The sequence below is a fragment of the Cavia porcellus genome, unplaced genomic scaffold (genome assembly GCF_034190915.1).
Source record: "Cavia porcellus strain 051 isolate PalLab524CR breed Dunkin Hartley unplaced genomic scaffold, mCavPor4.1 scaffold_20, whole genome shotgun sequence".
Classification (NCBI taxonomy): domain Eukaryota; kingdom Metazoa; phylum Chordata; class Mammalia; order Rodentia; family Caviidae; genus Cavia; species Cavia porcellus.
Genome location: NW_026947503.1, coordinates 64759654 through 64772649, shown reverse-complemented (window position 1 = coordinate 64772649; position 12996 = coordinate 64759654). Strand labels below are relative to the sequence as shown.

Genomic DNA, 12996 nt, shown 5'->3' with positions numbered 1-12996 from the left:
TCCTCCCTGTATGGCTCGGCCGGTGGCTCCCTCTGGCTTCTCTGCATCCCCGCAGGATCCCCATGGTCACCGTGGTCAGTTGTTCTCTTTCTCAGTCCTCAGAGTCACTGGTGTCCAGCGGGAAGGCGGCTGTGCAGCGCAGTTCCGGGATTCGGAGTGACAGCGGCAGCCTGAGCAGCAAGCAGCAAGGTGAGTGCTTAGCAGGGCAGTGGGGGCTGACTGGCCCCTGCTTCTACCCCTTCTTTGGGGAGCAAGTCCACCTCTCCTTGCTTGAGCTAGGACCTCCCTCAACCCCTCCTGTGTTTGTTGCGTGACCTCTGATCGAAGGCACCTCTCTGGTTGGCCCTAATTAATTTCTGACTCCTTTAAGGGTGTGTGGTGTTGAGTACCACTGCTGCCCTTCTCACAGCCATGAGTGAGACTCCTGGTAGGGATTACATCCTAATCCCTCTGTCCACTTCAAAAACACTAGTGTGGTTCAGTGTAAGTTTCAAGGAGCAGCTGTTCACCTTGGGTGAACGTCGCCAGCCCGCATGACTCGGTGAGTGCAGCCATGCGGACACACGGCTCTCCACGCTTGGTGCTGTCTGCCTCGAGGTGCTCCACTGCTTCCTGAGCGCCTGGGCTCCTGCAGCAGGGTGACGGTTCAAATTCATATTTTAATTCACGATTCAAATGTGACTGAGCGTTTAGGGACAGAAGCTGTGATGAAACCACGCTGATTTGGCAGGAAGGGAATGGGGGGGGTGGGTCTGAGGGTTCTCCAGGGGCAGGAGGGTGACACGAAGGGCCGACAGCCAAGGAGGAGCCCACACCACGGGGGTTTCAAAGCCCAGAGGAGGAAGCGGCTCTGACCAGGTGGGAACGGAGTGACAGTGTCCACCAGGCACCGAGTGTTGCAAGCAGCACTTCACTTGGTAATCTGAGACGTGACATTTAAGAAGAAATTCCAGTAGGAAGATAGCAAGCAAAGTACAAGAATAATCAAAGGAGCGAGAGATACGCTGTGATCTCTGCAATGAACGGAGCTGTCTTCCTGGAAACCCTTTCGGGATTGGGGCGTCTGCAGGAACTATTGATTCTGCAGGCAGATTGGGAGTGATGGAGCTGTTGCCTAGGCAATGTATTAGCACGTTAACCTCAAAGGGAGCATTTTTTCTCTCTTGAAACAGGTCTTACGTTGAAGCTGAGTGAACTGAAAAATACAGCAAACAGATTTCAGGAGAGAGCGGGCAGAATTACCCAGCAGACCAACAACTCACTCCTGACCTTGAGCGCAACCCCCAAAGGTGAGTTCAAAGGAGCCTCTCGATCTAATTAACGTCTCATTAGGGCCCTGGCTGGAAAATGAGACCAAGATTGTTCAAGGTTTCACTTGCAGACAGATGTGATTTGGAGGTGAAGATCACTGACATTTTTAAAATAGCATCAGCACATCTCATGGAAATATTAGAGTCATCCTCTTAGAAACAGAGTCCTCGGAGATTCACACTACGCTCTTAATTGCCTGCTTTCCAAAGGGGTTTGGGGCTGAGATGCCAGAAGGGTCATTCAAAGAGCTCTAAGCTAGAGAGGGAAAACCAGATGTGTCTTCAGGGAAAGTGCATGTCTTTATAAAGCAGGAAAATTAGTGAATTCTTGCTTGGTAACTTTCCTTGCGGAAGCAATAAGCCATGTGCAGAAAAGCCTTTTCAACACTGTAGTATTGAGGGTTTGGAAAAGTAGTCTGCATTGAAGCCGTGAATAGGACAGTTTTTAAAGTGTGGCACAGATGACTTGGCGCTGCTGGGAGCTGTTGCGTCCCCCGGGCTTCTCTTGCTTCTTTAGTCCATGTGTGCAGTGCATATGCGTACGCTCAGTGCGGGGGGTTGGAGGGGGACAGGACACATCTTGGTTCTCCTTTCACCCCCCCCCCCATTCTGTCTTGCTGTTTAAGTCTCCTGAGAGCCCAGGTTCCCCAGAGTCAGCTGCAGGATGTTCCCAGGGGAGCCGTGCCTGGGGCGCCCCGGGCTTCCTTCCTGTGCGAGGGGGGCACTTTATGATCCGGAAGTTTGTTGACTTGTCTTATTTTTCTCTGCAAAAGTTACACTGTGAGGTATATTTTGATTTGGAAACAATTTTGAACTTAAAAAAAACTGCAAGAGAGTAAGAAAGGTCACCTGCACACTCCATCCAGCTTTTCTTTAGTGGTAATGATTTGCCCCCTGTGGGAGTAAACCTTTTTTTCCAATGAGTAATACTGTTTTTACAAAGCTCCCTTTTGTCGGTGGGAATATAAACTAGTTGAAGTACCATGGAAATCAATATGGCGATTCCTCAGAAAACTAAAACTAGAAATTCTATTTGATCCAAGCTAATCTTCTAGGTATCTTACCAAGAGTTAAAGACATATTACAGTGATCCACGCGTACCTATGTTTATAGCAGCACAACGAAGCATAGCTACATCTTGGAAGTTACCTGTATGTCCATCAACAGATGAATGGATCAAAAATGTGGTGTTTACCCAAAATGGAGTACTTCTCTGCCATAAAGGATAAACTTGAGGCATTTGTAGGAAGACGGATGTCCTGTGAGGCCATAATGTTAAGCAAGATAAATCAGACACACAAACTTAAATTTTCTCTTATGTGAGAAACCCAAAATATAGAGAGCACAATAAGAAATAGATAATTGGAAATAGGGAGGTATATCTCTTACAAAAGGGAGGGGAACCAAGAGATGGGGGAGGAGGACGGGGAAGGAGAGGCTGAGAAAGAGCCAAGATGAGTCGCCGTGTGCGCCACCTCCCCCTGAGCAGTGTCATCATTATGCAGACATCTCCCAGTTTAAAGGAGAAACAACAGTAAAAGCAGGGAAAAAGCCCTCGCCAAACCTGCCACATCTGTGATCCAAGAAACTGCAGAAGCTGAGGCAGGAGAGTGCAACTCCGTGAGACTCTGTTTTAAAATAAAAGGACTGAGGGGTGGGGGTGGGTGTAGCTCAGGGTAAAGGCCTTGGACTTAATTCTCAGTACTGGGTGGGGGGAAACCGCACCCAGATGTGTCTTGCATAACTGAATTCCATCTTGCCTTTTGTGGCCCTTGAATCCCAATTCTGCTGTTACTTCTGGCGTCCAGTCCATGCTGGGCGCAGATGCCACTTGTTCTTATTGTGGTGTGGGATACTCCCCTCCCCGCAGGGGCTTAGGCTCAGCATCTTCTTGTCCAGACATGGAACAGCGGGGCTGGGGAGGGTCTCACAGCGAGGAAGTCGGGCATGGCGGTGCATACCTGCACCCTGGGAGGTGAAAGAGAAGCGGCTTCATTTCAAGGCCAGCCTGGGCAACTTTACAGCTAAGCAAGACCCTGCTCCAAATAAAAAATAAGTCAGGGCAGGCTGGGGATGTAGAGCCACATAGAGATCTCAGAGTCAATCAAAAGGCAGGAAAAAGGGAACCAAGATGGGACAGTGTGTTAGAAAAGGGCCCAGACAAAGCAGCTCGGTTTAGTATTATAACTGCCTGAGCACGCGGGCCTTTGCGTTTGTGATTACCTTGTGCATTGAAATCACTTGGAAAGCATTGCGATCCACATTATTTCTTTTGTCACTAACTGGGGGCATACTTGCACATACGTTTGTTTTAGGTGTGAGAGACCAGGTGACCAGAAGCAAAGAGCTGGCGGACTCTGCCAGCCAGAGCACGGCGAGGGCGGCACAGAAGGTGGAGGGGCTGAGCCACAAGCTGCTGGACACTTCGGCCAATCTGGCTGGGCTGAATGCCACACTGCAGGAGACACAGGGTCTGCTGCGTGACTCCACCGTGACCAGTATGTCGAGCTGTCTCAGGGTGTAGATAGGGATGCTCGGTGCACGTGGGGCTGGTGCACAGGAATGCGCTGCCGCTCAGATTAGCACTGACAGGGGTGAAGGAAGGCTTGCAGGATGGCCGGTGCATTTTTTATGCAGTTTCCAAACTGCAAGGATTTGATTCTGAGGCTGTTCTCTTCCATCCAGTGTGTGGTTCGTAACCAATTTATTTATCTTCTTCTCCTCCTCCTGACTCTCTGGCCACCCCTTGCTGCTCGTATTCATTAGCTCTGCTGGCCAGAAGGAAGGTTAGAGATGCGGAGACACAAGCCAACCTCTTATTTGATCAGCTGAAGCCCCTGAGGACGTTAGAAGAAAACCTGAGCAGAAACTTGTCAGAAATTAAACTGCTGATCAGCCAGGCCCGGAAGCAGGCTGCCTCGGTGAGTGGTTCGGCTCGGTGACACGCAGCCAGCCAGCATTTTCCGCCACGGGGCTGCCCGGCCCTCTGCAGAGCGTGCTCAGGCAGCCTGGCCGCCTCCAGCCTGTCCTGGAGTTTCAAGCCAGCAGTGGCCTCCTCTGCATTGATGCCACCTGTGCCTACAGCTGTCATCACAGAGCTCTCTGTGTCTTTATAGAGATTCTTAATTTCTCCCGACTCTGTGGTTGCCAGCCTGGGAGTCTGTGGGTCACTGTGGTCACTGGGTTTCACTGTTGCATGAGATGGCCTTACTTCTTGCCCCTGCTTTAATTTTAATAAGCACTCGCTCTGCAGAGCAGTGTGGGCCTTAGCCTGCGGGAGTCTAAGGAAATGGTTTGCACCCTCGCCAGTGCTGCCCAGGTTCCCGTTGCCAGATGCAGGAAGCAGTGACCCCTGGAGAAGTTCTACATTAAGAAAATGTGTGCTAGACAGTGTCCTGTGTCACGGGGGTGCTCTGACATCATCAGGCACCATCTGTCCATAGGTGGCAGGGCTCCAGGGTGCTAAGTCCCTTGTCTTTAGGGACACAGATCAGTTTCATGTTAGCAAGACCATTTCCTGCATAAAATACCCTCACAAGGCTGCCAGACCGACTTCCTCCTTCTAAACACATCACTCAGTAAACTTACCCCATTGCGGTCTCATTCCTTGCTTTATGAACCCCAAAGCATTCTGTGTTTCAAGAGGAAACTGGCCTGGCGGTAGAGATGGGAGTGGCACCCCCTTGGACCCGCCAGCCGGGGAGCCACCCCACGTGTCACTATAGGAGAGGACACCTTGCTCTCCGTTCTGCAGATTAAAGTGGCTGTGGCCGCAGACCGAGACTGCATCCGGGCCTACCAGCCTCAGATCTCCTCCACCAACTACAACACCCTGGCTCTGAATGTGAAGACCCGAGAGCCGGACAACCTCCTCTTCTACCTGGGTAGCAGTGCCGGGGTCAGTGATGGCATGCAGAGGGCTTGGGGATGCATGCATCTCCACAGGGTACGCTTTTGCAGTGAGGAGAGGAAAGTAGAGTCTCCCTGAAGTCCCTCGCTGTCCCACAGGGCCCAAGTTTTGCTCCCGTGGTAGCATTAGCTTTAAAATAACCTCACAGACACAGAGACCCATGAGGAGGACGGTGGCTGTATGGATCCCAGTCTACCATCTAATCCAAGCCGTGTGCCTAGGGCTCTGCTGTGATCACCCTGTGAGACCCCAGGATCACAACAGGCATTGAGTTGTCAGTGGCTCCAGGCTCCTGCCCACAGGATCCCGGGGTTCCCAGAATCCCAGGGTTTCTGGGGAGGACCATGATGCTTGGCTGCAGCAGCAGGAGTAGGACCATGCTTGGCTGTGGACTGGGCACTGCAGCTTCAACCTCCGCATATTTCCCACCATTGTCATCATCCTGGCTGCTGCTGAGTTTTCCTGGGAACTTAATGGGAGACACTGGAAGGCCTAGGCCATGAGGTTGCTAATGTGGAAGCGGCCAGTACCCCAGGACTCTGACCAGTGCTCCAGCCCCAGGGAGGGCTATTTACAGACAAAAGAGGAGCCTCTTAGGGCTGAGGATGTAACCCTGTATGAGGCCCTGGAGGTGAACCTCATCACTGCCAGAAAGTGGGGGTAAAACCTTTGGGCTTAGGCCTTTTTTATGGACAGAGAAAATGCTACATGAATTTGTTCTATAAAGTGTCCGGAAGCAGGCATAACGTCACATAGCTGTAACTAGCTGTAACCCAGAACTCTGGAGGCTGAGGCAGGAGGAGTGAAAAGTTTGAGCCCAGCCTGGGCAGTTTAGCAATTTAGTGAGACCCTATCTCAAAAATACAAGCCGAGGAAGTAGCTCAGTGCTCACGGCCTGGGTTCAGGAAGGGATGGTGGGGGGAGTGTTGAGGGTCAGGCGGCCCCCAGTGCTTACTCGCCCTGCTCTCCATCCCCAGGCTGACTTCCTGGCGGTGGAGACGCGGCGGGGGAAGGTGGCCTTCCTCTGGGACCTGGGGTCCGGCGCTGCGCGGCTGGAGCTCCCAGACTTGCGCATCGATGATGACCGGTGGTACAGTGTCCATGCCAACAGGTAGCACTGAGCTGAGTCTCATGACCTCCGGGGACGCAGGCTTGGGGACTCCCAGGCGCGGGTTACAGTCAAAGGGCACTTGGTTAGATTGTTAAACTCATGAGGGCTTGGCTTTTCTTCTCATGCAGAAAAAATAAACTGTTACCAAAATCAGTGATTCAAAAGAAGGAAAATATTAGAAGTGTAGATTCTCTTTACGATGCAAAAGTTAGTTTTAGAAAGTCTAAACCGGAGGCGGCCAAGCCTGGTGGCATGTTTGGTCCTCCCTGGTGAAGGGAAGTGTTCTGAAACCTGGTAGGAGTTCTGTGTGCCACCCACCTGCAGTCCCAGCACTCTGGAGGCTGAGGCAGGAGGATCACCACAAGTTCAAGCCCAACCCGAGACACCTAGTGAGATCCTGCCTCAGATGAACAAACTGTAGCAGTGGTGTCTTTCCAGGTTTGATGATGCACCTGTGATCTCAGAAATAGGCTGAAGCAGGAGGATCACATTGAGTTCAAGGCCAACCTGGACTACTTAGTGAGAGTTTGCCTCAAAAAAATATAGAAAAATTTTGTGCGGCCAGCAGAGGCAGGCAGAACAGGAGAGGAGGTGGGGGAATTCAGATCTAGAGTAGAGCATTTCCTTTTAAAGCTGCTCTCCAGAGGACCCCACTTTAAAGCAACTATAGGTGCCTCTGTCTTTCCCATGTTCTGCAGTGTTCTGTAGTGGTATGTGACCGGGACTATTTCTTTGTTATCTACAAAAAGCGATGGAGGGTTAAGGCAGCAGATTGTCTTAAAGCATCACTGCAGGCACCCGAAACTGCTGTGAGCAGGGCAGTGGCATGGTGCAGGGGTATTTCCGGGGACTGCTCTGCAGGGTCTGGGAGAGTCACCTGGAGGTGGGCAGGCACCCCCCGGAAGCCAGATCCTCAAGGGCTCGCCTGGGGACGTGTGTGTGTGTGTGTGTGTGTGTGTGTGTGTGTGTGAGCGGCTGAAAGTCCTTCTGCCATGTTCTCAGGTTTGGGAACACCGGTTCTCTGAGCGTAAAGGAAACCAGCTCGACTCAGGAGCCTCGGACCAAAACCAGCAAGTCTCCTGGGACGGCAAAGGTGCTGGACGTGAACAACTCCACTCTGATGTTTGTCGGGGGGCTCGGAGGACAAATCAAGGTACGGTTTGGAAAGTCCTTGGGAGCAGCACAATGGGCGGGGTTCGCTGGATTTGGGGACACTGTGTGACTGTGTGCCGTGTGCCCACGAGGCTGGGTGGCACTCGTCATTTTTCTCTGTGGCAGCTCATGTGTGACTCTGGCCGTGCTGGGGCGGGAGGATCTTGCTTAGTCCGTGGCACAAACGGGAAGGCCAGGGTTCCTGGCCTCTCTGGCCCTCTCCTCCAGCGAAGGAGTGCTCAGGGCTCTGTATTGGTCTCCGTGCATCTCGAGTCCCCGTCCTGACTAGTGTTAGGCTGACACTTGGAGAGCGTGGAGGCCTGTCAGGTTCCCTCCATGGTAGCATTGATCCTTCACCCATGAAGCTGAGGGACAAGGACTTGGTTCACCCTGCGCCAGGGTCCTGGCTCTGCCCGTGTGGATCTCTCTGTCCATTGACCCTGGCAGCTGAGACAGCCTCTGATTTCCTCTCGGGTCATTGCTTACTTAGGGAGCCGCTCAGAACTCTCCAAACAGACCCAGGAGAGATGCCGTCCAGGGAGGAGCAGCCAGGAGCACGTGGAGAATTTCAGGTTCTGTTTGTTTGTCTGCTGCAGAAATCTCCTGCCGTGAAGGTCACATACTTCAAAGGCTGCATGGGGGAGGCCTTCCTGAACGGCCACTCCGTGGGCCTGTGGAACTACGTGGAGAGGGAGGGCCGGTGCCGCGGCTGCTTCGGGAGGTGAGCTGTCCCTGTGAGGTCACACGTCACATGTTGTTCTGCTGGCCCCTGAGGACTGCGGGAGGAATTTGCCCCTGCATGCAGGAGGGACAGGGCTTATAGTGTCAGTCACCTTACTGCACGGGACCTGACGCTGATGGCAGCCAGGTTATTTTTAATGTTAGCATCCAGAAACTTCACTTCTCAAATGGCTGTTTCAGAGAGCCACATGGAGCCTAGGTAAAGGTTTTTATTCTTGCTGGTATGGTGGCACATACCTATAATCTCAGCACTGTGGAGGCTGAGGCAGGAAGATCCCCAGTTGACTGATGCTTTGATTCTTCTGTTTTGATTGGCTTTGTTTTGTTCTGTTTTGTGTGATTATATTGTGTGTGAAGGTATAGGCAGCTATTTCAATGAAAATAAGAGACATCATGGTGGCCATTGTTTATTTCCTGTTGTCTGGTTTTGAGGTCCTGTTGCACAGCCAGTTTTGGTCCTGGGTGGGTGTCAGAAATGCTGGGACTTTGGGAAGTCATGCTGCTGCTCCAGCTTGGTGTTCAGACTCGGAGCTGAAACATCATAGGAGCAGAGGATTGTTTCTAGTATGTTAGGGGACAGCGGTCCTTTGTGCCCATGGGCACACCAGCTCCTCCTAACCCATTTTCCTGTGACACAGTTAAAGCCAGCTGTAAGGGGTGAAGGCCAATGTGCAGGTCGTTCTAAGGGCACTAGCAGCAAGATAGGACAGGTACATCAAAGGGAGGCAGAGTATCCACAGTGGCTGGCTTCCTGGGAGGTGCTTCCTCTGTCACTGTGACCTCTGCCTACGTTCACTGTTCACTTTCTTTTCTTTATGAAGCAGCTGGGCCCTGGTCTTGCAGAGTTTCATGATAAGTACATTTGCAGACGCAAGTTGAATATCCCTTGTTTGAAATGCTTGGGGCTAGACTGTTCAGATTTGGATTTCGTCGGGCAGAGGTGGGAGGTTTTCATATATGTAATGAGGTGTATTAGGGAGGGTGTCCAAGTCTAACTGTGGAATTCATTCATGATTCATGTACCGCCTTGCCATACAGCCTGACGGTAATTTTCAACACTATCTTGCATAATTTTGTGTAAGAAACAATGTCATGGCGTGGAATTTCCCACTTGAGGCATCATGTCAGTGCTCAAAAATTTTAAATTTTAGAGTGTTTTGGGTTGCAGGTTTCAGATTAGGTTTGTTCAACTTCTGCTGTGGTTTCCACTTGCTGTCAAATGCTGGCAATAATGGCCCTCGTGTCTTGGTCACTAAGCAATCCACCTGTGCCGCGTGGCCCCCCAAGAGGGGACAGGATTTCATTGCTTCCACTTTGCAGCCCCCAGAATGAAGACTCGTCCTTCCGTTTTGATGGGAGCGGGTACTCGGTGGTGGAGAAGACCATGCGGGCCACCGTGACGCAGATCATCATGCTCTTTAACACCTTCTCCCCTCATGGGCTGCTCCTCTATCTGGCTTCGAACGGCACTGTAAGAGCCTTTCTGGGGCCCTGAGCCCTCCTCGAGGGCTGTCTGGATGGCCACAAAGTGGCTCGTGTTTGAGGGGAGAGATTGGCTGGTGCTCCGTGTGCATGTGATGCTGTGCAGTTTCATGAGCCCATGAGTGTGGTGAACAGTCGTGTGCCGTCTGGTTTCGTCTCCTCTCCTAATGAATTCATGAAGGACCTCTGGGGAGGTGCAGAAAAATAGCAGTAAAGCCACACCTTCCAGCATGGTGGCAGGGAAGCCCGAGCTGTGAACTCTTAGTTGGCCTACACGGCCTCCCTCCTCTGAACTCACAGGGACCACAGTGCCATGCTGGGACCCCATACCCGGGAACCCCCATTCCCTTTGCATCGCATGCACTGGGGCTGTTCCTCTTTCCATCTGGAAGTCTCATTATCAGGATTTGCCTGTGTGTCGGGCGAATTGAGCAGGACAGAGGAGTTTAGTTGTCTGAGTGACCCGTGGGCTTGGTGCCAGTGAGAGGTTTACTAGGTGCTCTAGAAAGCGGTGGTGGGCATTGTTAGCATCGTAGCATAGATCCTTAGCTATGGGGCTCGGCACTGTTACCCCAGTCTGACCTCAGGTTTCTGCCATCCCTGGCTGCAAGGGTGAGGGAGTCTTGGGGCGAGGAGACGGAGATGGAAACCAATCTCTTCTTTACAGAAAGACTTTTTATCCATCGAGCTGGTCCATGGCAGAGTTAGAGTGATGGTGGACCTGGGCTCAGGACCACTCATTCTCACCACGGACAGGCGATATAACAATGGAACCTGGTACAAAATCGCCTTCCAGAGAAACAGGAAGCAAGGTAGGGGCACGGGGGATTCCCGAAGCTGGTTGCCCTGGTGAGGTGAGACATCTTTCCAAAATCAGCAGTCTCGTTCTGTTCCCACTTCCGGGTGATCCCAATAGTCTAGCCCATCCCCCTCACCGCGGGACACAGTAGTGAGACCCTCAAATGCCATAGCCATTAAAAGCCCCTGTTGGCTTTGGACTGCATCTCGCTAGAGGGATATTGCAGCTCTGTCTCTGAGTTCATCTTTTCTGTTTTCTTCCACACGCCTGCTGCCCTCCACTTAGCAACATGCATTCTGAATTTACTGAGTTTTGTGGAATAGTTCAGAACATTAGCTGCTCGGATATGTAGACTTTAAAATAACCTGGCCTTGTAAAGTGAACCTCATTAGCAGAAACTAATTGGGTTTGCTCCAGTGTAGAAAGCGACTGTTCCTTTGGGTCTTCCTCTCTGGCTCCTCGCAGGGCTCCTGGCTGTTATCGATGTCTACAACACCAGTGACAAAGAGACCAAGCAAGGCGAAGCACCAGGGGCTGCTTCCGACCTCAACCGGCTGGACAAGGATCCAATATATGTGGGCGGGCTGCCTCTGTGGAGAATTCCCAGGTAGGGTGGTGTTTCCTAGAGGCGCCGTACAAAGCCCCCAAACAACCAAAAGTGTGTTCTCCTGCAGTCCTGGGGGTTACAGGGCCACAACTGAGGGGGACCAGGTGGCCTCCTTGGAAGGACCGTGACAGTGCATCTCCACCACTCTCAAGGGTGCTGGTGGTGGTCGAAGCCATCTCCCTGTGGCCTGCCCTGTGCTCTCTGCTTCTGTGCCTCTCTCTGTCCAGTTCCCTGTAGATAAGGACACCAGTCACCTGGAGTTAGGGTTCACTCTAATGACTTCATCTTCTGCAAAGACCCTGTTGGAAATTTGGTCATGTTCCTAGGTACTGAGAACTAAGACTGCAACATTTTGGGGGAACACAGATGAACCCATGACAGCTGTGTTTATTCAGAGTATACATGCCACATTAACTGGGAAATAAAGCACAACTTGAGCAGATTTGGTATTTATTGCCTTTAGAACGTACACAAATTTTACTGTGTGTAAAGGCTCCACCTACCTGTTCTCTTTGCGACTTCACCCTCTGTAGACCTTTTAGAGTAGTAGAATCTCTTTAAGTTCAAAAACAAAATCAAATTATGCTTTCTGCAGACTTTGTGGATTTTCCTTTGTGCAATTAGTGGGCAGGGTGTGTGACAACCAAAAGACCAGCACCAGGAAGCTGAATGACAGATGACAGAGCAGCAGATTGTGGACCCTTTTATGACACTGAGCCATGCAGCACTTTCTGACTTCAATGATTTGGGTTTCACTGGCCTGGGTCCCCATATCCCCTGCAAGGTCACACCTACAATAACCTCGCCTCCTGCAGTAGGCCCCGCCTCCAAAAGGTTCCACGGCCTGCTGATGTTGCTACAGGCTTTTTGAGGGGGCATTTCGGATGCAAATCACACCACCTATCCCTAGGCTCACTTTTTCACAGAACCCTAATATGTGGCATTGGAATGTGACCATCTTGGTTGCAGCTGGTAAGTCGTCTACTTCCCACTCCTTTCCGCTGGGCCCCAAATTCCTACATTCGCCAAGAAACATAGATCGCAACCATGGTTCCTGCCTGGTCTTTGAAATGAATGTGTGTAGGCCTCTGCCCAGTCGGTCACTTGCCATCTGACCTCACTGCCAAGACAGAGCTAGGGCCGGAAGCCCTCTCCCAGGGCCTATTTCCAGTACATTCCCTGCCCTGAGCTTTCCTGGAATCATAGCTGAGTCGCAGGTTTTCTGCACGCAATGTAGACTCTGGTGTAAAGGGGGGCTGACTTCTTTGCTCACACTGGAACAGGCTGAACAAGACTCAGATGGCCCCGAACCACACTGCTGCCAAAGGGTCCCCACTCCTTGCTCAGTGCAGCAAACACTGAAAGGGTGGCCACTCCCGAACCCCATGACTGCTGCTCCTGTGACAGCTGACACCTGAGGTGTAGCTGGGGGCCCAATAACAGTATGAAGGCCCTGTGTGTAGGAAGTGAGTCCTGGCCGCCTGCAGGAGCGGCAGCCTCTGATAAAAAGGACCCGGTACTGATTGGAGGCGGAGGGTACTTTGTGAATGAGCCTGCACCCTAACAGAAGCCAGGGGCTGCCCCGCTCTGTGCTGGGAGGTAGCCCCGCCCTTGCTGCCCTGCAAGGGACGTGCATTCTGCCCCAGGTGGACACCACATTGCCATCTTGGCTTCCGGTGCCTCCCAGCAGTGCACCGCCTTTCTTATAACCAGCCGGTGCTTAGTTTTAATTTTTTTTTTTTAATTTTGAAGAGGATAAAACCAAGTGAAGTAAAACAGAATAGAGTCAGTCAAAACAAAACCATGAATATGATACAGGACCAAAACAAGATTAAAGGAATCCACAATAGCTACCATAATGCCTCTTGTTGTCTTCAGAATCGC

General features: G+C 51.6%; 1 protein-coding gene across 3 annotated transcripts in view; it reads left to right on the top strand.

The window, feature by feature from the left end:
- Lama1 (laminin subunit alpha 1) overlaps window positions 1-12996 on the top strand; it is a 120701-nt gene that overhangs the window by 93327 nt on the left and 14378 nt on the right. For all 3 annotated transcript variants that reach the window (XM_063231956.1, XM_063231957.1, XM_063231958.1), the window contains 11 exons: window positions 96-189; window positions 1173-1289; window positions 3626-3808; window positions 4077-4231; window positions 5065-5208; window positions 6198-6331; window positions 7334-7484; window positions 8080-8204; window positions 9545-9695; window positions 10374-10518; window positions 10971-11112. In XM_063231956.1, the coding sequence (XP_063088026.1) occupies window positions 96-189; window positions 1173-1289; window positions 3626-3808; window positions 4077-4231; window positions 5065-5208; window positions 6198-6331; window positions 7334-7484; window positions 8080-8204; window positions 9545-9695; window positions 10374-10518; window positions 10971-11112 (1541 nt within the window). The remainder of the gene's footprint in view (window positions 1-95; window positions 190-1172; window positions 1290-3625; window positions 3809-4076; window positions 4232-5064; window positions 5209-6197; window positions 6332-7333; window positions 7485-8079; window positions 8205-9544; window positions 9696-10373; window positions 10519-10970; window positions 11113-12996) is intronic.